Source organism: Pseudopodoces humilis, chromosome 2 (genome assembly GCF_049639895.1).
Source record: "Pseudopodoces humilis isolate 2021_Gansu_Grassland_sample_001 chromosome 2, ASM4963989v1, whole genome shotgun sequence".
NCBI classification, from domain to species: domain Eukaryota; kingdom Metazoa; phylum Chordata; class Aves; order Passeriformes; family Paridae; genus Pseudopodoces; species Pseudopodoces humilis.
In genome coordinates, this window is record NC_142201.1 from 902,665 (window position 1) to 927,917 (window position 25,253).

The following is a 25,253-nucleotide window of genomic DNA, read 5'->3' on the forward strand; positions in this document are numbered from 1 at the left end:
AACAGTATTTTGCTTTAATAAGGAGAAAAAGGAAATTTCTAACATAGAAATAGGAAATGATATTAAATTAAGCCTTCTGCCAGTTTCCAACTAACTCCCTAACTGGAAGGCTTCCGTGGTAACTCTTAAGGCAGGACTGAAGGTTCAGAACCTCAGGTCCACCACAGGTTTCCTCACACGCTGTACAAAAGCTCATCTCCCAGGTCAAACCTTCTCTCCCCTTATTAACTCTAAGGAAACAACACAGCCTCTCTTCCTACAAGCACAGAGAAAAGATGGAGCTCACAAGATTTTATTTTATTTTCTGATCTGCTGGGTCTAGGACTATTTTCAGAAAGAAGTCTCTTTTCCCTTTAAGTTCTTACCATTGGAAAGAGGCAAGACAGAGTCATGGGAGCAGCTGACAACAGAGGCTGGAACTCTCCCACTGGCACCTGAATGATCTGTGTTCTCAGGAGTATAAATTCTAAATTTTCTTACATGCAAGTACTTGGTCTTTACTATTGCCATATACAATGTTCCTTGAGATTGCAACATGCCACTTTTGTACAAGAGCTCTAGAATCAAGGCAAAACTGGCTCTAATTCATTCAAATGCTCAGCATTGATTCTGTTCCAATGCAGAAGTTCCTGCTGGAAGTCACTGCCTAAAACTAACACACAGAGTGACTTCCAAGAAATCCCTTATGAATGCTCCAGAGCTAAAATCAGACTATGAAAATCCACCCACCACAGAACTACTGAAAATAAAGCAGTCACTTACCCAGGTCTGTAAGACGTTTGGGTGATCTGCTGGAGAACTCCGAGGACCTGGACCTGCGCCGGTCGGGGGATCTGCTGTAGCGCCTTCTCCCCGAGGACCGCGAGCGCCGCAGTCGGATCGGGGACCTGCTGGAGCTCCGTCTCCTTCCCCTGGACCGCGACCGCCTCTGGCGAAGAGGGGTCCGACTCCTGCTCCGCAATCGGAGCGATATCCTACGGTCTCTGGAGTCGGATCTTCTCCTTCTCCTGTCGGTAGACCTTGATCTGTTTCTCTGAGACCTCTTGCGCCTGTCTCTGGACAAGGAACGCCGCCTTCGTGACGCCGACCTTGACCTGCTTCTCCTCCTGTGCCTGGAACGTGACAGTGAGCTGGACCGAGATCTGGACGCTCTTCTCCGCGTTGCTGACCTGGAGCGATTCCGTCTGGAGCGCGAGTCTGTGTCGTATCTCTTGGATCTGCGCTGGGAGGACCTGGAGCGGCGGCTTCTGGACCTGCGCGATGACTCTTTGTCTGCTGCTTTCTCCACAGACTTGGACTGGCTCCTCTGGCGAGCAGCGGACCTGGAGCGTCTCCGCCTGGACCTGCGTGAGGACTCCTTGTCTGCTGTTTTCTCTACAGATGTTGACTGGCTCCTCTGGTGAGCCGTGGATCTGGAGCGTCTCCGTCTGTACCTCCGCACGGACTCTTTGTCTGCTGCTTTTTCTACCGATGTCGATCGACTCTTCTGGCGAGCAGGAGACTTTGAGTGTCTGCTTACAGATCTCTGAGGAGACTCTTTGTCAGATGCTTTATCAACAGATTTGGATCTGGATTTTTCACGTTCGGAAGACTCAGAACGTCTGCTTTCAGGGACAAAGGAAGAGTCCTGTTCCTCTGACTGCTCAAGAGGCACGGAATCCTGCTTTTCCTCATCTGCCAAAGAGGGCTCTGCATCCTCTCCCTCCTCTTCACCACTGGAAGACTCTGACTCATGCTCATCTGACGATGTGGACTCTCTTTGTTCAGCTGTCAAGGAGGGCTCTGCATCCTCTCCTTCATCCTCAGCGGTGGTAGACCTTGATTCAGCCCCATCAGGGGAGGTGGAACGTCTGTGTTCAGCTGTCAGAGGTTCCACATCCTCAGCTTCCTCACCAGCAGTAGACCTTGACTCCTGCTCGTCCGATGAGGTGGAATCTCTTTGTTCAGCTGCCGAGGAGGGCTCCACATCCTCTGCATCTTCACCAGCAGTGGACCTGGACTCCTGTTCATCTGAAGATGTGGAGTGTCTGCGCTCAGCTGTCAAAGAGAGCTCCTGGTCCTCTGCTTCCTCCCCAACGGTTGACCTCGACTCACGTCCATCAGGAGACACAGAGCGATGTTCAGCTGTCAAATCCTCTGCTTCTTCATCAGCTGTAGACCTTGACTCACGGTCATCAGAAGATGTGGAGTGTCTACGTTCAGCTGTCAAGGAGGGCTCCCCATCTTCTACATCTTCCCCAGCAGCAGACCTTGATTCACGGTCATCAGAGGATATGGAGTCTCTTCTTTCAGCTGCCAAGGAGGCCTCTGCATCCTCTGCCTCTTCTCCGGTGGTTGACCTTGACTCACGCCCATCAGAGGACTCAGAGCACCTACGTTCTGTTCTCAAAGGCTGCTCCAGATCCTCTGCTTCGTCACCGATGCTAGATCTTGACTCGTGCTCATCAGGGGAAGTGGAACGCCTCTCCAGATCATCAGTTTCTTCATCGGCAATAGATTTCTGGTCGTGGCCCTCAGGGGACAGGGATCGTCTATGCTCAGAAGTCACAGAGGACTCCAGACCCTCCTCCTCCATGGGAGACTTTGGCTCATGGCCTTCCTGATAGGAGGATGTGGAGTATCTACGCTCAGATCTCAAAGAGGGCTCCAGATCTCCTGCTTCTTCACCAGGCCCTGATCTCACACTGTAGTTATCAGGAGACACCGAGCGCCCTTCAGGCATTAAAGAAGGCATTGCATGATCCATTTTTTCAACAGGAATAGATTTCAAGTCACTGTCATCAGGGGACATGGAGGCTCTATCATTCAAAGGTTCAAGACCATCTACTTTTTCGATAGCGGTGAATCTCAACTCCTGCCCATCAGGAGATGCTCCATGCTCATTTTCAGGTGTTGGAGAATGGTCTGCTTTCTGAAGAGAGGTGAAACTCACCTCCTGGCTCTCAAAAAAGAGATGGTCACGTTCAGCTGTCAAAGCACAATCCACACCCTCTGTTTTGTCAGCACATGCCAATCTTGACTCGGACTCTTCAGGTGACAGAGCATGTTCAGATGTCAGAGAAGGTTCCTTGGCTATTACTCTTTCAGCAGGGCTGGTCTGCAGCTCCTGACCTTCAGGGGTCATGGGACATTCACCCTCAGACAAGGATAACTCCTGCACCTCTGTTTTTCCAGCAACAGCAGAATGCAACTCTTGGCTCTCAGTGGATATTGAACTTTCACTTTCAGATGCTTCAGAATGTTCCCCTGATTCTTCTTTTTCAACAGGACTGGATCTCAAATGACGTCTTTCGGGGGACGCACTGTATTCGTTTTCAGACAGCAAAGAACACTCCTGCACCTCTGGTTTTTCAGTGTAAGCACTGAGCAGCTCCTGTCCCTTGGGAGATGCAGCATATTGGTTGTCTGGGACCAGCACTGGCTCCTGCGCTGCTGTGCTTTCACCGAGGCCAGACCGCAGTACTTGGCATTGATGGAAGATGGAATATTCACTGCCAGGTGTCGGAGAAGGCTCCTGCACCTCCTCCTCAGCAGGGCTGGCTGTCACCTCCTGGCCCTCAGGAGACTCACCATACTCATTTTCAGGCAGCAGAGAACACTCCTGCACTCGTGGTTTTCCAGCCAAGAAAGAGGGCAATCCGTGATCTTCAGAAGACACTTGACTGTCAGGAACCACAGCCTCCTCCTGCATCTCTGCCCTCCCAGGAGAGCTGGACCTCAACTCCTGGCCCACCCAGGAAATGGCATGTTCATTTTCAGACACCAGAGCAGGCTGTTGTACATGTGTCTTTTCAGGAGAGGGTGATCGCAGGTCCCGGCTGTCGATGGACTCCAGACATCTTTCTTCAGGCATCTGGTACAGCTTCCGCAGCTCCGCTTTTTCAGCAGGGGTTGATGTCAACTCCGGGCCATCAAGCCCTATCGTGTACTCATTTTCAGACACTTGAGAAGGCTCCTCAGCTCTTTCCAAAGGGGTGGATGCCAACTCATGACCATCAGAGGCAACAGAACACCGGCTTTCCAGTATCAGAACAGGTTCATGCACCTGTACTTCTTCACTGTAGGCAGATCTCAGCTTGTAGCCATCAGGGGACGCCAGGTGTTTCAGTTCAGATGAATTCAGCACCTCCACTTTTTCCGCAGGGACGGGTCTCAGCTCGTGACTGTCAGGCAACAGCAGAATTCCACCTTCAGATGTCACAGCACTCACTGGGGGCTGTAGTTTTTCAGGTGTGCCTGCTGATTCACAACCATCAGCAGACGCAGAGAAGCCACTTTCCAGTGAGAGAGAAGGCTTCTGGATCTCCACTTTTTCAACTGCAGCAGATGTCAATTTATAGCCTTCAGGAAAGATGGAACACCGGAGCTCAGATGCCACTGACAGTTCTGCACTCTCTGTTTGCTCAAAGGAATTGTACTTTGCTTTGTGGCCATCATGGCATATGGGAATCCCACTTTTAGACATCACCAAAGATCCTGCACCGTCTATTTTTCCAGTTAGGTATCTTGATTCGTGCATTTCTGAAGATCTGGAGCAGTCAACCTCAAGCACTTGTGGAAGTGTTGGACCATCTAAACCCTTGTCAACAGATGATCTGGAGTCATGAACTTCAAAAGAAGACACTGAAATGAGGTCAGCAGACACCTCAACAGAACCACACACAGAGGTCAGGGAAACATCTGGAGCCTTGACTTTTTCAACAGATAAAAATCTTTGTTCATTTCCATGTGGTGACTTAAAGGACTCGCCCACAGGCAATGGATGCTCCTCTATTGGTGCAGCAAAGCTGGATCCTGATCCATGTCCATCGGGAGATGTGAAGTGTCCACTGTCAGAAGCCAGAGAAGGCTCCTGCATCTGGCCAGACTCACAGCCATCAGGGACCACAGGGCGGATCATTTCAGGAGGCAGAAAAGGCCTCTGAACTTCCACTGCTCCAGGGCTGTCAGCCAGCCGGGAAGACTCATGTTCAGGTACTTGCAGAACCTGTGAAAGCTCTGTGTGCTCACCAGGGATATGCCGTGATTCATGACCATCAGACAAGTTAGTGAGCCCACTTTCGGACAGGAGAGATGACTGAACTTGCATGTCTCTTTTAAGTGCTGGAGGAAGCTCTGGACCTTCTACTTCTTTGAGAGGTGCAGTTCTGGGCTCATCTTCATGGGATGCAGAGAGATGGAGTTCTGCTACTGAAGAAGTTTCCAGATCTCCCCTTTTTTCAACAGATGAGGATCTTGACTTGGATGTGGAGTATGGAAGTTCAGGTAGCAGTGAAGACTCCAGAGCTGCTGGTTTTTCAGTTGATCCATTTTCAGGTGTCACAGAAAGCTCCGTATCCTGTGTTTTTTCCACAGATGTGGATCTCAATTCCTGGTCATCTGGGGTTTTGGAGGTATCAAATTCAGATGTGGCAGAATGCTGCAGATCTGTTTTTTCAACTGATGAACTTTCCTCAAGGCTCTCAGAAGTTCTGGAAAATCCACTTCCAAATGATGGCGGCAGCACTGGACCATTTACTCCTTCATCAGACAAAGCTGCTGATGTGGGACCATTAGAGGATTTACCTTCACTTCCAAAAGAAGACTGAGGAACATCTTTATCAAGACCTTTGGCTGACTCCTGAAGCTCAGAAGACTCCAAATGCTTGCTACCGGACTTTGCTGAGGGTAACTTGTCTTTTTTTTCTACAGATTTGGACCTTGACTTAACACTGTCAGAGGACTTGGAACGTTTCCGTTTGGATTTTTTTGAAGACTCCTTGCGCTTTTTTTCAACAGACCTAGACCTCGACTTGTAACGCTCAGAAGATTTTGAGCGTCGACGCTTGGATTTTCGTGAGGATTCCTTCTTTTTTTCCACTGATTTGGATCTAGACTTGTAACGGTCAGAGGACTTGGAGCGCTGACGTTTAGATTTCCGTGATGATTGCTTCCGATCTCTTTTTTCTACTGATCTGGATCGAGATTTGTAGCGATCCGAGGACTTTGAGCGCTGACGTTTGGACCTCCGTACAGATGCCTTCCGACCTCTTTTCTCAACAGATCTTGACCTGGATTTTGAACGATCAGAGGAACCAGATCGATGTCTGAACCTCCAGGAGTATTCTTTGCCTCCTCCCTTTTCTGAAGACCTGGATCTAGATTTTGAACGGTCAGAGGACCTGGAATGTCTGCGGCGGGACCGCCAGGAGGACAACCTCTTTTCCACTGACCGTGACTTAGACCTGTAGCGGTCGGAAGACCTGGAACGTCTCCGCCCAGACCTTCGGGAGGACAGCCGCTTCTCCACTGACCTGGACTTGGATCTGTAGCGGTCAGAAGACCTGGAACGTCTGCGCCCAGATCTTCGGGAGGACAGCCGTTTCTCCACTGACCTGGACTTGGATCTGTAGCGGTCAGAAGATCTGGAACGTCTCCGCCCAGACCTTCGGGAAGACAGTCGCTTCTCCACTGACCGTGACTTAGACCTGTAGCGGTCGGAAGACCTGGAACGTCTCCGCCCAGATCTTCGGGAGGACAGCCGCTTCTCCACTGACCTGGACTTGGATCTGTAGCGGTCGGATGACCTGGAACGTCTGCGTCTGGACCTCCGAGAGGACAGCCGTTTCTCCACGGACCTGGATTTAGACCTGTAGTGGTCAGACGACCTGGAACGCCTCCGTCTGGACAATCTCTTTTCTGCTGATCTGGATTTAGACCTGTAACGATCAGATGACCTAGAACGTCTGCGCCTGGACCGCCGGGAAGACACTCTTCTCTCTCTCTTCTCCACAGATCGGGACCTAGATTTGGAATGCTTTTTTCTGGAAACTGAATAGTTTCTGCTCCTAGAACGCGCTCTTTTAGAGGTCAGACGCCTGGAAGTAGAACGTGACCTTGATTTTTTCTTCCGCTTCCTAGACCTGGACTGAGACTTGGAACGGCTCCTTTTCTGTTTCTTTGAATCATGTTTTTTCTCACTGGTTCTATGACTACTTTTTTCAATAACATTCTCAAGCCTCATGAGAGTCTCCTTCATTCGTGCTGCCACATCAGGTTGTACATCGGATGTTTCTGAGTCTCTTTTTTCTGAGTCTTCTTCTGGAGTTGCTTCTTTGACATCCTCAGCCTCTGGAGTGTCTTCCAACTGGCCTTCTTCTATAGGTTCTGGACCTGCTTCTGCATCAGTCTCAGGTACTGGAGGTGATTCCAAATCTTTTGTCTCTGACTCCAACCCTACAGCTGCTTCTGCTTCTTTCTGCGCTACATCAGTTGGAGGAGCTGTTTCCAAAACTTGTGTTTCTGCTACAGGAGTCCCTGCTGAAATTTCTTCCTCTGCTGCACGTGAAGAACTAAAAACTGTTTCTGCTACTAAAGGCTCAGATGTTTGAGCTTGTTCCACATCTTCCTTCTCAATCACCATATCCTCCACCTGTTGACTCTGTACTCCTTCTACATATTGTACCTCGGCTGTTACTTCATGTTCCAGTGTGGTTTCCTGACCTTTCATATCCCCTGGTTTTGGAACTGTTTCAAAAGATTTTACTTCAGAAGCACCCATGCTTTCTGGAGCCTCTTCTGAACTCTTCCATTCTGCAGCAGGTTTTGCTTCTACAACTGCTTGAAGCTCTTGTTGCTTTTCAGCATGCAAGTATTCTGGAACAGCTGCTGAAGCATCACCCATGGGCACCTCAAGCTCTTCACTTGTTCCAGAACCTTTCACCTCTATTGCTGCAGACTCTTTCATGCTCTCCAACCACCTCACTCCTCCGGCTTCTGATGCTGGCTCCAGATATTTTGCTTTCTCCATTTCTGAGGGCTCATTTCCTTGTGTGCTGGTCCTCCTTGCTGCAATGACATGTTCTACAGCAGATCCCTGAGTTTGCACATCTGTCAATTCTGTCAGTACTCCTGATGCCATACTGTCGTCTTCTACTCTGGGCAAAGGCTCCAATCCTGCTGCTGAGTGACCTACTATTTGTTCCTGAATAGATTTTGAACTGGTTTCTGAAGCTTGTACAGGTTCTAGGATTGCTTCTCTGCTCCTTGTCTCTGCTTCTGGAGCATGTTCTGAATCCTTTCTCTTTCTCAGCACCTCAGCTTGTGAGGTTCTTGTGTGTGTCGTGACCTGTGACTGTGCAATGATGGAACTCTCTGTTTGGCTTGCATGGTGAGGTTCTCGCTCTGCTGTGGCTTGCCATGGCATCACCCCTGCTGATGCCTCGGCCTCTCTAACTGGTTCCACGCTTTCACATGCAACCAAAGGTTCAGGGACCCTTTCTAAGGCAGGAAGTCCTGGACTTGCTACAGTCCCACAATGCAGAGCTTCTTCTGAAGCTTTCACACCTTCCACTTGTAAGGACATTGAAGCTGGTGTAAAAGGTTTTGCTTCCACCACAGTCACTGATCTCAGGACTCCTCCTGGATCTTGTATGTTTTCTTTCTGCAAAGACAGGGCAGATGCCAAACCTCTCACCTGTGATTCACCCCCAGGCCTCGCTTCTCTCAGCAATGAAGTACCTTCTGAATCTTTTGCTTGTGGACTTCTAAAACCCTCTGCCATCTGGACTTCTGGAGCTGTTTGGGGAATGAAGGTCTGTACAACTGCTGCGGGTTCTGAAGTTGCTCTCAATTCTTTTGCCTCTGCAACCACATTTACACCTGTCAATCCTGCTGGAAGTGCAGATCCCTGGGTTCTGTCCACACTCCTTGTTTCTGTCAAGACTCCATGTTGTAGGAACATTCCTGATACACCCAGTGCTGTTGCAGAACCTGTGGTACCTTCCAGATTTTTGCCCTGGAGACTTTCATGAGCTGCTCTGACATCTTTTGTTGCAACACCCACAGGTTCCATGGTTGCTTCCAAAGCTTTCACATTTCCCATAGCTGGTTCCATATCCTTCATTTTTGCAACAGCTCCTGGTCCTGGAGGTGTTTTGGCACTTTTTATTTCCACGTGGGTCACAGGGGTGGCTGTCAAAGGATGCTGCAAAGATACATCTGCTTTCAGAACACTGGAAGCCTCTACGGGGCTGCCCTGCATCATGCTCAGACTCTCAGATATAACCGAGGGCTGCAGGGATGGCTCCAAAGCTCTGTTCACATCCCCCAGTTCCAAAGATCTCTCCATACTTCTCACATTTCCCATGTGCAGAGATTTTTCAGTTGGTTCTGGAATTTTCACTTCTTGCCCAGCCACCTCCACATGAGCTACAGTCACAGCACCTGGATGTGCCCAATTAGCAGGTGTAGGAGTTGTTGTCACACTACTTGCCAAGGACACGGATTCTGAAGCTGCTTCCAACCCCTGTGGTACCCTCTGAGACACAGACTGATAAGATACCTCTGAGTAAGTCAACACCTCCATGGTCTCAGGCTCAAGAGCCGAGTCTGAAGCTTTTACTTCACCAATGCCTTGAGATTGCGGAGTGACTTCTGTACCTCTTAGTGCTCCTACTGAATCTTTCTGAATCTCTGATTTACTGACAATTCCAGGTGGGATGCTGGACCAAGTATAATTTCCAGTATCAACAACACTGGCATTAATAGCTACAGGATAAATATTTTCATGGGACTGCTGAATTTGTTCTTCGCTAGTGCAAATTCTAGTTTCAGCTATACTAGTATTTTCTGGGATATTAGACTGGATGCTTTCTAAATTAAATGGAGGATTTGTTGCACACAAAGTCCCCTCCCCGCTTCCAAGATGTTCTGCAGATTGCTGAGAATCAGTCACTGAATGAGAAACAAGTCCTAAAGCTTGATTATCAAGCCCCTCAGTTGGTTTTGAGCACAGTTCTGGCTGCATGTGGCCAGCCAGGTTTGCATCTGCAAACACTCCATGCTGTACATTCAGTTGGGAGCTGGACTGCTCTGGCATCAAGTGAGGAGCCGGCTGCACGCCTGCAGGTTCTCCGGGTCGTGCACTCAACTTGGATTCCTTTGGTTGCTTTTTATGCTTTTTCTCTTTCTTCCTTTTCTTCTTCTTTTTCTTCTTCTTCTTGCTTTTGTGCTTCTTATTTTTCTTTGCTTTTTTCCTAGGAATTTCATCTTCACCAGTAGAGCTCCTTTTTGTAGACTGAGTACTATTTTTCAAAGTATTTTTGTCTACATCTAGAAAAAAATGACATTTACCTTGTAAAAATTTAAAAGACTGCATTTAAAAAATTCTTTCAGAGCAGTTGTGAAGTACATGGACAGAGGTACAAAGCAATTAAACTTGCAAACCTTACCTGATTCACTAAACTACCACCTGCAAACAGGATACACTCCCTTTCCAGCTCTTTCCTTCCTCTCAGAGTTACTTTAAGTAACTAAAGGACACTTCTTTCAAAAAAATAGCCAAATCTTGTTAGTCAGGACAGAGATCCAGTGGGAACACAGCTCTTTCCAAACAGTATCACAGTCATGGAATGGTTTAGTTTGGGAGAGACTTGAAAGCTCATCTTGTTCCACCCCCTGCCATGGCAGGGACACCTCCCACTGTCCCAGGATCTCCCAATGTTCAGCCTGGCCTTGGGCACTGCCAGGGATCCAGGGGCAGCCACAGCTGCTCTGGGCACCCTGTGCCAGAGCGTCACCACTCTCTTAGGGAAGAATCTCCTCATAATATATGATCTAACCTTGCCCTCTGGCAGTGAAAAGACATTCCATTGAAGAAGGGAAGACAGGATGATTCTGGGAATTACCATCCTCTCAGCCTCACCTCTGTGCTGGGAAGATGATGGAACAGTCTCCTAGAAGCTCTGGTAAGGCTTGGAGGACAGAGATGTGATTTGAGACAACCAGCAGAGCTTCACAAAGGTAAAATCTTTTCTGACCTTCTGTGGTGGACTGACTTCATCAGTGGATAAGGGAAGAGCTACAGATGGCATTTACCTCGACTTCCATAAAGTATTTGACACAGTGCCCCCACAACATTCTTCTCTCCAAACTGGAGGGAAGAATTTGACTGCTGCACTGTCAGGTGCATCAGCAGTTGTTTGGATGGTCACATCCAGAGGGTAGTGGTCAAAAGCTCACAGTCCTGATGGACATCAGTGACCAGTGGTGTCCCTCAGGAGTCCCTATTTGGAACAGTGTTACTTAATAGCTTCATTAATGAATCAGTGTTACTTAATATCTTCATTGATGATAGAAGGATCAAGTGCACCCTCAGCAGATTTGCACGTGATGCCAAACTGCGGGTGCAGGTGACACCTCTAAAGGACAGGGGACATCCAGAGGCATCTGGACAAGCTCCACAAGTGTCCCGTGGGATTTCATGAGGTTTAACAAGGCCAAGTGCAGCACTTGAGTCAGGGCAACCCCCCAGATCAATCCAGGCTGGGATGAACAGATGGAGCAGCCCTGGGAGAGCTGGGCCTGCCCCATCCCAGAGCCCCCCATGCCCTGGGAGAGCCCCAGGGTGGGCAGCAGGAAAGGGATTGGGATTGTGCCCCCGAGCCCCCTGAGGTGAGACCCCACCGGCAGAGCTGCCCCAGCCCTGGGGCCCAGCCCAGGGAGCAGCTGGAGCTGCTGGAGAGAGCCCAGAGGAGGCTCCAGGATGAGCAGAGGGATGGAGCAGCTCTGCTGGCAGGAAAGGCTGGCCCAGCTGCCATTGTTCAGCCTGGATAGACTTCAGGTGACCTAACTATGACCTTCCAGTACCTGGAGGTATAGTAAAGGCAATGGAAGACTACTGACAGCCTAAAATGACAGGACAAGGGACACTGGGTTCAAAAGAAAAGAGAGTAGAGTTATATCAGAGCTTAAGAAAAAATTCTCCCCTGTGAGGGAGGTGAGGCCCTGGCACAGGTTGCCCAGGGAAGCTGTCCCATCCCTGGAAGTGTTCAAGGCCAGTCTTGACAGGCTTGGAACAACCTGGGATAATGGAAGGTGTCCCTGCTCATGTCAGGGGGTTTGGAATGAGATATCTACAAGGTCCTCTTCCAACCAAAATATTCTGTAACTCCCCTGTGTCCTGTCACCCCACTCCCTGGAAACTGTCTCTCTCCATATTTCCTGGGGCTCCTTCAGGCCCTGCAAGGCCACCCTGAGCTCAGCCCAAAGCTTCTCCTGGCCAGGCTGAACAATGGCAGCTGGGCCAGCCTTTCCTGCCAGCAGAGCTGCTCCATCCCTCTGCTCATCCTGGAGCCTCCTCTGGGCTCTCTCCAGCAGCTCCAGCTGCTCCCTGGGCTGGGCCCCAGGGCTGGGGCAGCTCTGCCGGTGGGGTCTCACCTGAGCAGGGCAGATGGGTTGGATGTTCCTCCACCCATAATGGGGCAGCACATTCTATCAGGAGGCTGGAGATGTACTTTCAAACCCCCAATGCTGCATGTGGAAGGTAAACAAAAATTCCCATTTTCCAAACAAATTACTGAAGTGGGAATTTATACCACAAGTCCTGACCAGCAACTCTCCCCTGATGTGCTTTAACCCAAGTGAGTCCAGTCTTGCTGCTGTGTTAGAAATTCTCTGTGTATTTAGTGACCAAGTTACTCACTAGGGTCTAACAAATTTGGGAAATAAGCATCTATGTCCCCAGTCCCAAACCCACTTTAAGGCACTGCAGGCTGGAACAGCTGCTGGGACAGGTGGGACTGCAGCTGCCATGAGCCACTGCTAAGCTGCATGTTCCTCTTACAGCATTTGATTCCAACAGGAAAATTCAGATGACTGTGGGGACAAGCAAATCACTCAAGAGGAAGGGAAAGAGGGAGACTGGGGTTTCCATCACCAGCTTTTAATTCTGTACCTCACTTCCCTCTGGATTTAACCTTTGTTAGGTTCTTGCCCTTCTGGAGACCTAGTGCCATGTTTTCAGGAGAAAGGCACTTTGTTTAAGGCAGTTTGCTGGGATTTCTGTGAAATACAAGCTGTATATTTGAGTTCCTTTCAATGATTTATATTTATTTATACAGACCAGGGCAGTAACACAGACCCTCCAAGTGGAATCTGTGATCCGAAAGCTCACTATCTTCCAGTGAATACTCCAAAATCTTGCAAAAGCTTTTCGTAATTGCAATACTGTTAAATGAGTGTGACTTAGGATTCCATAGTAAGTACCTCAGGTACATTTCAATAGAATAAGCAACTTAAAAATAGCTTTTATACCAACATTGCTGTGAATGCACTGAGAGAGAACAGTGAAGCAGAGTCAAATTATGGACAAAATGTCCAAGCCACTGCTGGAGAGCTGCGCAACTCAGTGGGTGAGCAACTGGCCCAGGGAACAGTGACTGGGGTGACATCAGGCTGACACCAGTCACCAGTGGGGTTCTGCAGGGCTCCATTCCCTGCACTGTTATCTTCAATATCGTCACTAACAATCTGGACACAGGACTCAAAGGCATCATTAGTCTGCTGAGGACACTACACTGGGAGGAGCTGTTCACTCCCTTGAGGGCAGAGAAGCCCTGTGAAAAACCTCAACAAAACAGAGAGATTTTCAATCCCCAACCCCTGTGGAATTTAACAAGGGAAATGCTGGATTCTGCACCTGGGATGGGCAGCCCTGGCTGTGTGGATGGAGAGCAGCTGTGAGAAGGATCTGGGGGTTCCTGGACCAGCTGAGCTGAGTCAGCAATGCCCTGGCAGCCAGGAGGGACATTAAAATGGGGAAGGGTCTGGAGGGGCCCCACGAGGTCACTGGGTCAGTTCAGCCTGGAGGAGCCTGAGGTCAGAGCTTCCCCGGGGCTGCAGCTCCTCCCGAGGGGCAGCGCAGGGACAGCTCCGGGCTCTGCTCCTGCCACAGGGACAGCAGCAGGGAGCGGCTGCAGCTGGCCCAGCAGGGATTTAGGTTGGCTTTTAGGGCAAGGCTCTTCTTTCCCCAGAGGCTGCTGGCACTGCCCAGGCTCCCCAGGGAATGGGCACGGCCCCGAGGCTGCCAGAGCTCCAGGAGCACTTGGACAGCGCTGCCAGGGATGCCCAGGCTGGGCTTGTTGGGAGGTCTGGGCAGGGCAGAGGGGCACTGGGGGATCCTTGGGGGTCCCTCCAGCTCAGGACATTCTGGGATTCTATAAAATGAACTTTTCTGTAAAGATAAGTCATTAGATTCAGATAATCAGATAATGCCTTTTGTCCAAGTCCTTTTTAGATATGGACAGTGGGAACCTTTGCCACAGGGTAAGATTATTAACTTCCAAGTTAACACTTCTCATTTTTTTATTACCATGTGACCTTGCCTTAGTCCTCCGCAGAAGAGCAAAACAAAAAATAAACAAACAAGAAAAATCACATCATCAAAAGAACCCAACAACCAAGAACCTACCAAACCCCACCCCACGTCAGCCTGAAGTGCTGCTTGCACACCACAAATGAAAAACTTGAAAATGCTCAAGGTACCACTGAGGAAAAAAACCCCAAAGCAATCCTAAACTCCTGCAAGCAGAACCTCTGAAATTAACAGTTTTCTGTGCTGCCTCTGGAACTGTGCTCACCCAGCACACTGCAGTCACCTGTGTTTCAACTCCCAAAAGTGAGAAATGCTGTAATTACAGCCTTCATCACCTCACCAGCCCTCCATAGTCAGAAATTTTACAGCAAGGACCAGTCCCACAAGAGGGGACACTCAGATGTGACTTTTTAGCATTAAAAAAAATCTAGTAATTTATTCAAGATCTGAAATTGCCATATCAAAATCCCTTAACCTTTGCAAGGCTGCACTGTAAGTGCCTATACTTTAAAACAACAAATCATCTTTGGACTGAACAGTTCATCACAGATCTGTTTTGTAATAAATGTTCTTTCAAAATAATCCTGAAAACCAACCCAAAGCACAAACTGCTTCTATCAGCTTTGGTACTAGGAACAGCTCAGTGGAACAGATAGCTATAAAATAATACAAAATGTATAGACAATATAGAACCATATTCTGTAAATATAGAATATAATTCCATATTCATATATTCCATATTCCAAATATATATAATTTAATTCCTATACAGAATTATATAAACATGTATATGTACACATATGGAAAATACTTATCTGTTTCAGAAGTAGAAAGAAAAAACTCCACCTTTTCCCCATAACAATGCTTACATACAACAACCAGCCCAATTTTTTAAATTATGTATTTCTCTGGCCACCTCTGGATGTAAAATCACAGCAGAGAAAATATTTAACCAATTCACAGCAAACACACAACTTGTCAGAGGAGCAGCTCCAAGAAGCACATTTTCACCTCTAGAAAACTGATTTTAGACACAGTCACAACCTTCTTACCAAGCACAGATGTGCCAAAGGGAGTTTTATTACCTGGGTTGCACTGCAGCTCTGTCCCGAGGGCTCCGGAGAGCACTTCCTCTATTTTCTGCACTATCTGATCACTCTGACAACTCCCAGCAGCTCCAGAGGCTTCAGAAGGCCCAGCTTGCTCAGCTGGGATCGTGTCACCATTGGGCTGGCCTTCCACCTTTGCACTAACCAAAAACAAAACAAAACAAAAAAAACGAACAAAAAAACCCCAACTTAATACAAGTGTTTTTCAACATTTTTTTTATATTTTTTGTCATTCACATACATTTATTATATCCAGCCCTTCAGACCAGAATTCCAGCCTCCTGTAAAAACCATGTTCTCCGGGAAAAGTCTGCCTTTGGATTAATTTTCACTTATTCAGCCCGGACACTCTGTGACTACTAAGGCTGAGACGCAAAGGGGAAAAAAAACCACATTCTGGAATGTGCCACATCCCCGTGCTCGTACGACTTTTTAGGGGTTTTCTCCACAAAATAAATACACACAATGAGCTCTCTTTCAGCTTTTCCATGCTCTTTCCAAGGTTTTCCTTCTTTTACGAGATAAACTCGGCGAATTTAGCCGTAAATAAGACAATCCATACAGGTGCCTGCCCCGACTTAAGGACAGCACCGAAACCAGGTGCACTTCCCCCCACCGTCTTCTCTCGGCCCCAGGGCCGTGTCTCCCTCAGGGCGCCCTCACGGCCGCGACCCCCCCCGCCCCGCCATGTTGCCGCCGTCTCGACCCTCAGGCCGCGGCCCGTCTCTCTCCGCCCCGCGCCCTTCCCCGCCGCTCCCCACCGCCCCGTTACCCGCTGTGCTGCTGCTGCTGCTCCTCCTGGATCTCCCGGAATTTGCTGACCACAAAGGACCGAAGGATCTGCTCGATATTCGTCGCCATGACACCCCCCCTTCCTTCCTGCCCCGACGCGAGGCCTCCAACATCCCACAGTGCACCGCGGCCCGGGGCGCGCGCTGACGTCCCCGCAGCAAACCCCCTCGCGATTGGCTGCGTTCGCTGTAAGCCCTCTCGCCATTGGCCGAAGCGGCGTGTGGCTGCGAGCGGCCGCTCTAGCGCGGCGCACGGGCCATAGAGCAGCGGCGGGTTCCGGCGGGGGGGAGGGAGGTCTCGTGTCCCCTCAGCCGCCGCCGCCATGTTGTGGCGCTCCCGCCACCCCCCCCGCACTCCGCGCCTGCCGCCGCGGGCGCCGGCAGAGCAGCCCCGAGCGTGTCCCCGTGGCCCGGTGAAAGCATTAAACCAGTCCCCGGCGCCCCGCGCCCACACCGCCGCCTTGCACAGACCCCTTCCCCAGGCAGACACACCGCCCCGCCGCCGCCACCGCTCGCGGCCCCCCTCGCGCCCCGTACGCCGCGTCCGAGCCCCCGCGGCCTCGCGGAGGGCAGGAAAAGGCACCACGGCGGCCGTGCCCGCCGGTGCGGTCCCCCCGCGCTCCCGCCCACCCTTCCCCGGCGCCGCTGGAGTCCCCGCGGCGGCCGCTGCTTACCCGGCTGAGGCCATGGCGGGCTGAGGCGCGGCGCCGGCGGGTGCGATCGGGAGCGATTCCATCGGTGCCCATGGAGCGGGGCCGAGCCCCGCGTGTGCTCCGGGCGGGCGGCGACTCTCAGGGGGCCCTGCCCGCACACGGGCGGTGCTGCTGCTGCTGCTGCATCACCACGGGGCCCTCAGCCCCGGCTCCATGCGAGAGGCGCCCGCCCGCGCTCCCTCCCTCCCCCTCCGCCCGGCGGTGACACGCACATGTGCTCCGGGGGCTGGCGGCGGGGCCGCGAAAATTAAAGGAACAAAGAGGGAAAACCAAAGGGAGGTGGATAAATAAAGTGCGCCTTTTGCCCGTCTGGAAAGCCGGAGCTTTTCTGGCGGTGATGGAACGCGCCGAAATGAGTTTGTCCAGAGTACAGCCACCCTAGGGACCCCCTCAGTGCTGCCCCTGATGCCTTAATCAAATCAAATTTTAATTATATGGGTGTTCAAACAGGCTGTAAAATCGAATACTCCTACGGCTGGAAGACTTCCCGCACACAGTTTCTGTAGTGGTAACTTAGGGTAATTAGTTGACCTGAAATAAATTTAAAATACTTCCAAACCTGATCTGGTGAGTGGCATCCTTGCTCATGGTAATCACTACATGGTCTTTAAGCCATCCTGGGATTCTATGAAAACCCAAGTAAAACTGTTTAATTGCTGCTGGGGCCTAAAAATTTTTAACAATACTATTTAATAACCATTTGCAAGACCCCTTAAAAGCAGCATCATTCTTCACTATGTCCTGCTGATCTGCCTTAATATTGACTTTGAAGGAAAAAATTAATCAGAGACTTGGATCAACTTGCTTACTTTTATGTCACACTTGATTTATTCCTTTTTAAGTATAAAGTAGTTACAGTTAAGAAGTCCTTATACCTGGTTCATGCCATGCTCAGATTAATATATGTTAGATTTTCTGGTAGAACACTATGTCATATTTGATATCAAAGTAAAGACTTAAAATGTTTCACTTGAACAATTTCAGACATATTTGGATTCAGCTGATGCAAATGGCCTTGTCTCGATCAGGCATGTCAAAAACATGAAGAAAGGTGCCCCAAAAACGCCAGAGGACTTTAATGTCTGCTGCATGTTTCTCACTGACTCCTTATAAACAAAACTAATGTGATAATTACAAAAAGTCCCTTTTTTTGAGGATCCACAGCCCTACAGGAAAAATAACTGTTCTTGCTCTCTCTGTCTCTGCTTGCTGAATAAACTTCCTTTTATTTAAATTCTTTTATTTGGTTTCAGTGTCAGGTAGTTTTCAGATTAATTAAATTTTTCACTTTCATCTTGTCAAGATCAGTGATTGTTGCTGGTAATGTTCAATTAGTAACATTAAAAGACTTTAGTAATAATAGTTCTGCTACAATCATCAATGCTTAGAGCGTTTCTTCATGCAACTCTTTCCTTTCAAAGAAGGAGTCTGGGGTGTGCTTAAATATGCAAAGAAATAACATTAAGCCTTATTTCCTAAGGTATTTTACAAACAGTGATGTTTTCACATTACAGCAATTGAAGGGAGGAAAACTGTGGTTCAAATCTTGTTTTATTAATAGTATTGTAGCACAATTGTAATGCTAAATTAGACTAAACGTTGCCCAATACTCTTTGGTTTCATAGAGCAGAAAGTTCAAATGTGGGAGAAACTAAGGAGTTGCTCCTATGTGGTATTTCAAGGGATGTGGAGACAAAATCCACCTTTGCACAGCCCTCACAGACCACCACCCTCAGCCCCTGAGGCAACTGCCTGACGCATAAAATAACAACAACCTACTCATCCCTAAAGTCTTTCGGCCGCTTCTCCCCCTTTCCCCACCCGCCTCATATTCCTAGACTTGAGGAATTTCTGTGCCAAAGGGAACTCCGGGTGGCCCTGTCGCGACATTGCTGACACGCTCTCGTCCCTCCTCCCGCGCCGGTGCCGCGATGCTCGCTGGGTGCTGTAGTTCCATGCGTGGCGGAGGATCCTTCCCGCTCTCGAATCCCCCCCTGGAGCACAGTAAGTCACCGAACCGCGTTGGAACCGTGCAGGGCCGCGGCTCGCTCGGGGTGTGTGGCTGCCGGTGCCCCCGCGCTGCCCGGGCTGGGCTGGGGGCGCGGGGGGCGGCCCGGGGACATGTGCTCCCGTGCCCGCGCCGTAACATGGCGGGGCAGCCCTCACGGCATCCCCGCTCTTCAGGGCAAATTCACTCACGGCATGGCCCTCGCGGCACCCCCCTCATGGCATCCCTGTCGTGGCTTGGCTCTCGTGGCAATCCCATCATGGCAATGCCCTCATGGCTTGGCCCTCACAGCATAGCCCTCATACAGTACGCTCAGGGCTTGACCCTCACGGCACCCCCCTCACGGCAGTCCCCTCATGGCATGGCCTCACAGCATAGCCCTCATGGCAGTACCCTCAGGGCATGGCCCTCACGGCGTCCCTTTCAGAGCAGATGCCCTCAAGGCTTGACCCTCATGGCAATCCCCTCACAGCGATCCCCTCATGGCAATCTCCTCATTGCAGTCCCCTCATGGCATGGCCTCACAGCATAACCCCCACAGCAGTACCCTCAGGGCATGGCCCTCACGGCATCCCCTTCATGGCAGATCCTCTCCCGGCATGGCCCTCATGGCATCCCCATCACAGCTTGGCCCTCATAGCAATCCCCTCACGGCTTGGCCTTCACAGCCAAAGTGGTGAAATATTTGCTTGAAGTAAATACTCAACTTCCAACCTCCCTGGTTTTGGACTTTGATTCACTTGGATTCTTTCCCTGCTGTTTGCAAAGCTGGGGGCTTACCAGCTTTTTAAGCATTCTTTTTATCCAGTAGATATTGGAATTAATGAGCAGAGTTAATACTTATGCCTCTATTTTGTGTATATAGCTGAAAGGGTAACACAGAAAGTGCATTTCAAGGGTATTTCTCCCCCTTGTCATGGTACAAAACACTGAGCATCCTACATTGCTTGAGGTGTCAAATTTAGTACTATGGGGGTGGTTGTAAAAGTTTATGATCTTATTTATTTTTAGCAGCAAATCTTGAGGGAATGTTTTCCCTAGAAAAATGCCAAATCCAGCTGTTTGGAGTATCATACCTGGACATAAGGGGCCTGTCTTGCAGAGCTTCAGCTTGGAACATGAAAGATACATATAATAATGACTTTTCTTCTATTTTGTTTTCTACACCACACTGAATGACAGGAGGTGAAAGAAGACGATCTTTAAGCTCCCTTCCAACTCAAACCTTTCATATTATATATAGCCAGGTGAGAGATAGGATTTTTTTCTAAATAGAACACATGAGCAAAAAAAAGCTTATTTAACCCAAAACTCTAACTGAAAATCATAATTGCCACCAGATTTTGGAAGCCTCTAAGCTACTTAAGCAGCTCTTCATGTATTGAAGCCTGAGGAAGTGAAAAGTTTTTTAAGGCTGTGTTTTTTTCCTTCAGGATGAGCCTAATCCTGCCCCAGTCTAAACTTGCAATTCCCTCATAAGATTCTGGCCATTCTGCTGATTTGGTTGCCATGGCTGTTTTTTGTTGTGCTTCAGAGCTGCCTGCACGCTTGGCACAGTGAATTCCCTCTGGAAACGGAGCCACACAGGACAAAAATGCAGGAAGAGGTGGATGTCTTCCCCTCCCCAGCCCCCGGTTTCCTGGTGTGTCTCTCCCTGGGACAAGGAGCAGGCTGGGGCAGGAGGTGGGATTTGGAATGCAAACTTGCAGCCACCGAGTGTGTCCTGGTCACTCCATCCATCGGGATGATCCAAGGGCACAGCTGGGCTTGCTCTCTTCACCCTCCCTGGCTGCCTTGTGCTGCTGCTTCCCTTGTCCTCACTGTGGTGATCCTTCATCCCTCAGGGAGTTAGCTCAGCTCGCTAAGCTGGGAGTATTTCCTTTATATATCCATACAGACATATTTACTGTGCTGCACTGGTTACCATCATGGTGTCAGCTTTCCAGCATTGTTTTCCTGATCCGAGTGACCACACTCCCTTGGCACAGGCAGGAGGGAGAGGAGAGGAGAGCCTGGAGGGGGAGAGGTTGGTGGGACCAATGGGGAGCTGCCCCAGGCATGGGCAGCTCAGCCCCGTGTGCACCCGCAGTCGCTGAACCTGCAGCTTGCGCATCCCGAGCCTGAACAGGGGCCAGCAGCTGGCAGAGATTCCCTGGGAAGGCCGGCTCGGAGCTCTCCTGCTGTATGCCGAGCTCTGGGAGCGCTCAGAATGTGCAGTGGGCTCCTAAGGAGAGACTCAAACCATGGGTTAGTTCAGGGAGCACAAGAGCTGGTTCAGCTCACAGGGGTTTGGGGCCACCCAGCCTGGCTGTGGGTGAGTTTGGGAGCAGAGTGAAGGATGACAATTTGGATCCTATAGGAGGGAATTGAAGTTGAGGGGAGAAAGTTTCAAGTTTGAAATTGGGAGGAGGAAGTTGCAAGTTTTGGCTTCTCCAATCCCTTCTATTGACTTTTTTATCCCATTACAAGTCTATGAAAAAACCCCTGAAACTCATAAACAGCTCAGACTGCTGGGATCAGAAACACACAGCCCTCAGTAGGGTGGGAACTGCACAGCATTCCCAGTTTGGGCTTTTTCCTGTCTCCTATGAGAATTCATTTTTTTCTTCTCCTGCCTGACTGCAAGAGGAAGAATGAACCTTGTCCTTTAGTCCAAAGCCAAGTGATGAGAGCTCCTCTCCAGGGGCTGGGGGTTGTGGATTTGAACCTTCACAGTGACACTGAGCTTGGGGCTGCAGTGTTTGGGAAAGTGCTGTCACTGCTGGGCACTTTTTCTGACTCAGCTCTAGGAAGGGTAGGAGTTCATTGCATCCCAGGCTGGTTTGGGTTGGAAGGGACCTCAGAACTCATCCAGCTCCTTGCTCTGCTGAGGGACACTCTCCACTAGACCAGGTTGCTCCAAGCCCCATCCAAGCTGGCCCTGAATTAAGACACTCTGGGCAAGGACCACATCTTTGATCTAAAGAAACTCAAATGCCTGCATCAGTTTTCCTGAATCCCAGTGTTGGGAATCAAATATACAGAGGGGCGCAGAGGAAACCAACAGCACTGGAGCTTAATTAAAAAGAAAAAAAATACACTGACTGAAGTGAGCTTCAGTCAGAGCCTTTGCTGTTTGTGCTGGAGTGCAGAGATCTGATTGTAGTTGCACCTTTCCTGCTGTAGTTTGAGGTGAGGTGATAAGGCACTGCCTTATTAAAATACTCCACCCAGATTGAATATTTAGATATCTTGCATGACACTGGAGAATAAATTGCTTAAGCAGTTAATGTTTTCTTACAGAGTTTTGTTCATAAATGCAGCCAGGGAGCTGAGTGTAACCCCCAGGTGTGTGCACAGGGTAAGTTTGGGAAGGTCAGTGGCTCCTGTCCCTAGGAAGGGACAGGGGAAGGACAGCACCTGAGTAGCCTCCTGTCACTGCTCCCTGTGTTTGGAGCCTCCCTGTGCAGGAATCGGGATGGGAAAAGCTCTCAGGACTGTGGGGTTTGCCTCCCTCACTTGATTTTCTCTGCTCCACAGGCCCTGGTCACGAGGAAGAGTTCCCTGGTTTGTTGGTGAGCCCCAGCTGCCTTCCTGCAGTGAGGATAAAGGTCTCCAGGCTGATGCTCCTCCTTGCTGACTTTGTCCTGGCATCCTCGGGGATAAGCTCTGGGAATCTCCTTGTCTTCACTCTGTCCTTGCCTCCTCTCCCCCGATACACGGAGTGATTAACTCATTTCTTCTTTCCTCTTCTCACTTCATATAAGGATCTAACAGCAGACCCTCTCCTGAAATGTCCCTTATCTTCATTTTAAAACATCTTTTAAACAAACATCTCCTCCTTCTTTACCAAAGCAGACAATGGTTGCAGAAGGTAATGACATCCTGTGGTTTGGAATCTTTAAGGATTTCACATGTTGCTTCCAAAATGCCTGGGGGTGTGATAATCCTCACAGAGTAAATATCTACCTTGTGATTGGCTTTAGGTCTTTTGAGAACAAATTTTTGACTACTGGATCAGTGACAAAAATAAAAAGGAATGTTGCCTCTTGGGATCTTTATTTTTGAAGTGAGGTGCTGCTGGGCAGCAGAGGGGCCTCCATGACATTTTGAGTGTCAGTGTAAAACAGAGGCTGCCATGGCTACATCTGAGCCTTCCTAAACTGGCACTGCCACCACAAGTTCTTCTCAAGCCACATTCCTAAATAAAAGTTGCTAGGATACCATAGTGGGATGCACAAATAACACCGAGCTTCAAAACAAATGTGTGAAACTTAATTTGCACTCACATTTTGATATCAAGTGATTAACAATATCAGGCATGGCTTGTTGTATTTACTGCTCCCATAGAAAGCTGTACGTGATGAATTTTTCCAGATGACAATAGTACCAGAGCATGCTGCCTCAGGGAGGAAAAGGAGGTGACTCTTGAGTGAGTTGCCATCGTGGTGAGTCCCTCGAGGTGGCCACAGTGTCACTGGGTCTTCAGGCAGTGCTGATCAGCAGTGAAGGCTTGGTGGAGTGTGAATTTCTTAAGGGCCTTAAGCTGGAGGAGAGCAGGGCTGGATGGGATCTTGGGCAGGAATTGTTCCCTGGCAGGGTGGGCAGGGGCTGGGATGGAATTGCCAGAGCAGCTGGGGCTGCCCCTGGATCCCTGGCAGTGCCCAAGGCCAGGCTGGACATTGGGAGCACCTGGGACAGTGGGAGGTGTCCCTGCCGTGGCAGGGCTGGGCTTTGAGGTCTCTTCCAACCCAAACCATTCCATGATAATTTGCATCATACCCCTTATTTATCACACTGTTGATTACATAGACTAATTTTTATTTATTGCAAAACCGTAGATCCTGATTTTTATATATAAAGAGAATGTTCACAAGCTTATTAATAAACAGTTTTTAACTGAGAAAAAAAAAATACCTGGTATGGGGCAGAATTTATTTTGCTGTTTAGAAACAACAGGATGAGCTTCTCCTGTCCTGCACAGTTTTTGCCTCTCACTCCTCCAGCAATTGTAGGGAAGCTTCTGTCCCCTGTTCCCAGCTGGAATGGCCGGAGTTCCCTGACCATTGGCTGGCTGTGGGGTCATCAGTGGGGCGGGAATGTCGGGGCAGGGACATTTTAACCAGGGGCTGCCAATCTCTGCTCTCTTTGTGCCTCTGAGCTCCTGAGTCCTGCTCTCCTCAGCCTGGTACACATAGCACAGAGTGAGTAGGGGCTCCCTTGGGTTTAAATAATCCTGGTTTGAAGTTTTAACTTAATTAAATTTTTAAATATTTTTTTAACATTTTAAAAGTTAAAAGTTTTAAATTTTTTTTTTTTTCAGAAAACAATGATGTGTATAGTTCAACTTATTATTGATAAAATTTGCCTTAAAAAATACTGTTTAGTGCCCACTGGCTCTGGACACCGCTGGCAGTGCTCTTTTAACTTCAAGGAGACAGCTGCCTGCTGTGTGATAAATGTTCTTCTACCTTACTGTGATATTGCTGTCTTTATCTAATTCACCCCTCTGTTGTATGCCTCATTCTTTTCTTCTTGCTTGAGTTGTAATATAAAAGAGTTGAGCATAATGTGGTTTCCCAAACAACTGCACCATAACTTACAATTTTTAGCCTGACCTGAGCTTTTTTATTGCAAGTAATCATAGAGTTTTATATTTAAAATATGTCTGTAACATTGCAATATTTGGCTCTAGGCTGGATTAGAAACCAATTGGTCTTCCCCAGCATGAAACTACCATTAAATGTTAATTCTGGTGTGTTTAGTTGATAGCAAACAACTCAGAGTTAATTTTCTGTATTTTATCCTTCTATCCACATTTATTTTTGACTTAATTCTGTCAGGATGTTTTGCCTAATCCAGATATTTTGCTTCATCAGGGCAGCTTTAGTCAAGTCAAGCTGTAGCAGCTGATGTGAGGGAAAGGCACATCCCTGCCTTATCTGAAAGTCTGCTTTGGATCATTTTTGCTTTTCTCTTAGAAATCTTCTGGGCTTTGTTTTGGGTTTTTTTATATATCTTTTCAAGATATATTTTGTGTTGTCATCCTCTCTTGCCCTGCAGAGGGGGGGCTCTGGGCTCACCTGGGGCACTGGACACGTGCGGGTCAGTGACCGGCTGTGTGAAGAGGGTGACCCTGATGTGTGTTGCGTGTGCTGGGATTACATCAGGGACACTCCTGGCTTTCTGTCCTAAACTCTTCTCTGGGCTCTGTTCTTCCCCCCAGCACAGGGAGAGTGGGAGGTGATTCCCTACAGCCTCTGCTCTGGGGCCAGCCTGGGAGAGCTGGGGGTGCTCAGCTGGCCAGGAGAAGCTCCAGGGAGAGCTCAGAGCCCCTTGCAGGGCCTGAAGGGGCTCCAGGAGAGCTGGAGAGGGACTGGGGCCAAGGGCTGCAGGGCCAGGAGCCAGGGAATGGCTTCAGAGTAGGATTTGATGGGATCTTGGGCAGGAATTGTTCCCTGGCAGGGTGGGCAGGGGCTGGGATGGAATTGCCAGAGCAGCTGGGGCTGCCCCTGGATC

General features: G+C 49.2%; 2 protein-coding genes across 6 annotated transcripts in view; one reads left to right on the forward strand and one right to left on the reverse strand.

Annotated features, from left to right (window-relative positions):
- The window catches only part of SON (SON DNA and RNA binding protein), a 36,841-nt gene extending 19,903 nt beyond the window's left edge, over positions 1-16,938 (reverse strand). For 3 of the 4 annotated variants that reach the window (XM_014255619.2, XM_088051742.1, XM_088051744.1), the window contains exons 1-3: positions 16,016-16,144; positions 15,220-15,383; positions 763-10,092 (exon numbers count right to left, since the gene is read on the reverse strand). In XM_014255619.2, the coding sequence (XP_014111094.2) occupies positions 763-10,092; positions 15,220-15,383; positions 16,016-16,104 (9,583 nt within the window). In that variant the 5' untranslated portion in view covers positions 16,105-16,144. Of the gene's footprint in view, positions 1-762; positions 10,093-15,219; positions 15,384-16,015; positions 16,145-16,708 lie in introns of those variants that run through there. The other variant, XM_088051743.1, reaches the window with a different exon arrangement.
- A 5,352-nt stretch (positions 16,939-22,290) lies between these two features.
- GART (phosphoribosylglycinamide formyltransferase, phosphoribosylglycinamide synthetase, phosphoribosylaminoimidazole synthetase) overlaps positions 22,291-25,253 on the forward strand; it is a 31,277-nt gene continuing 28,314 nt past the window's right edge. Inside the window, exon 1 of one of the 2 annotated variants that reach the window (XM_088051212.1) lies at positions 22,291-22,345. The gene's annotated coding sequence lies outside the window, so the exon portion shown is untranslated. Of the gene's footprint in view, positions 22,346-23,866; positions 23,939-25,253 lie in introns of those variants that run through there. The other variant, XM_005526578.3, reaches the window with a different exon arrangement.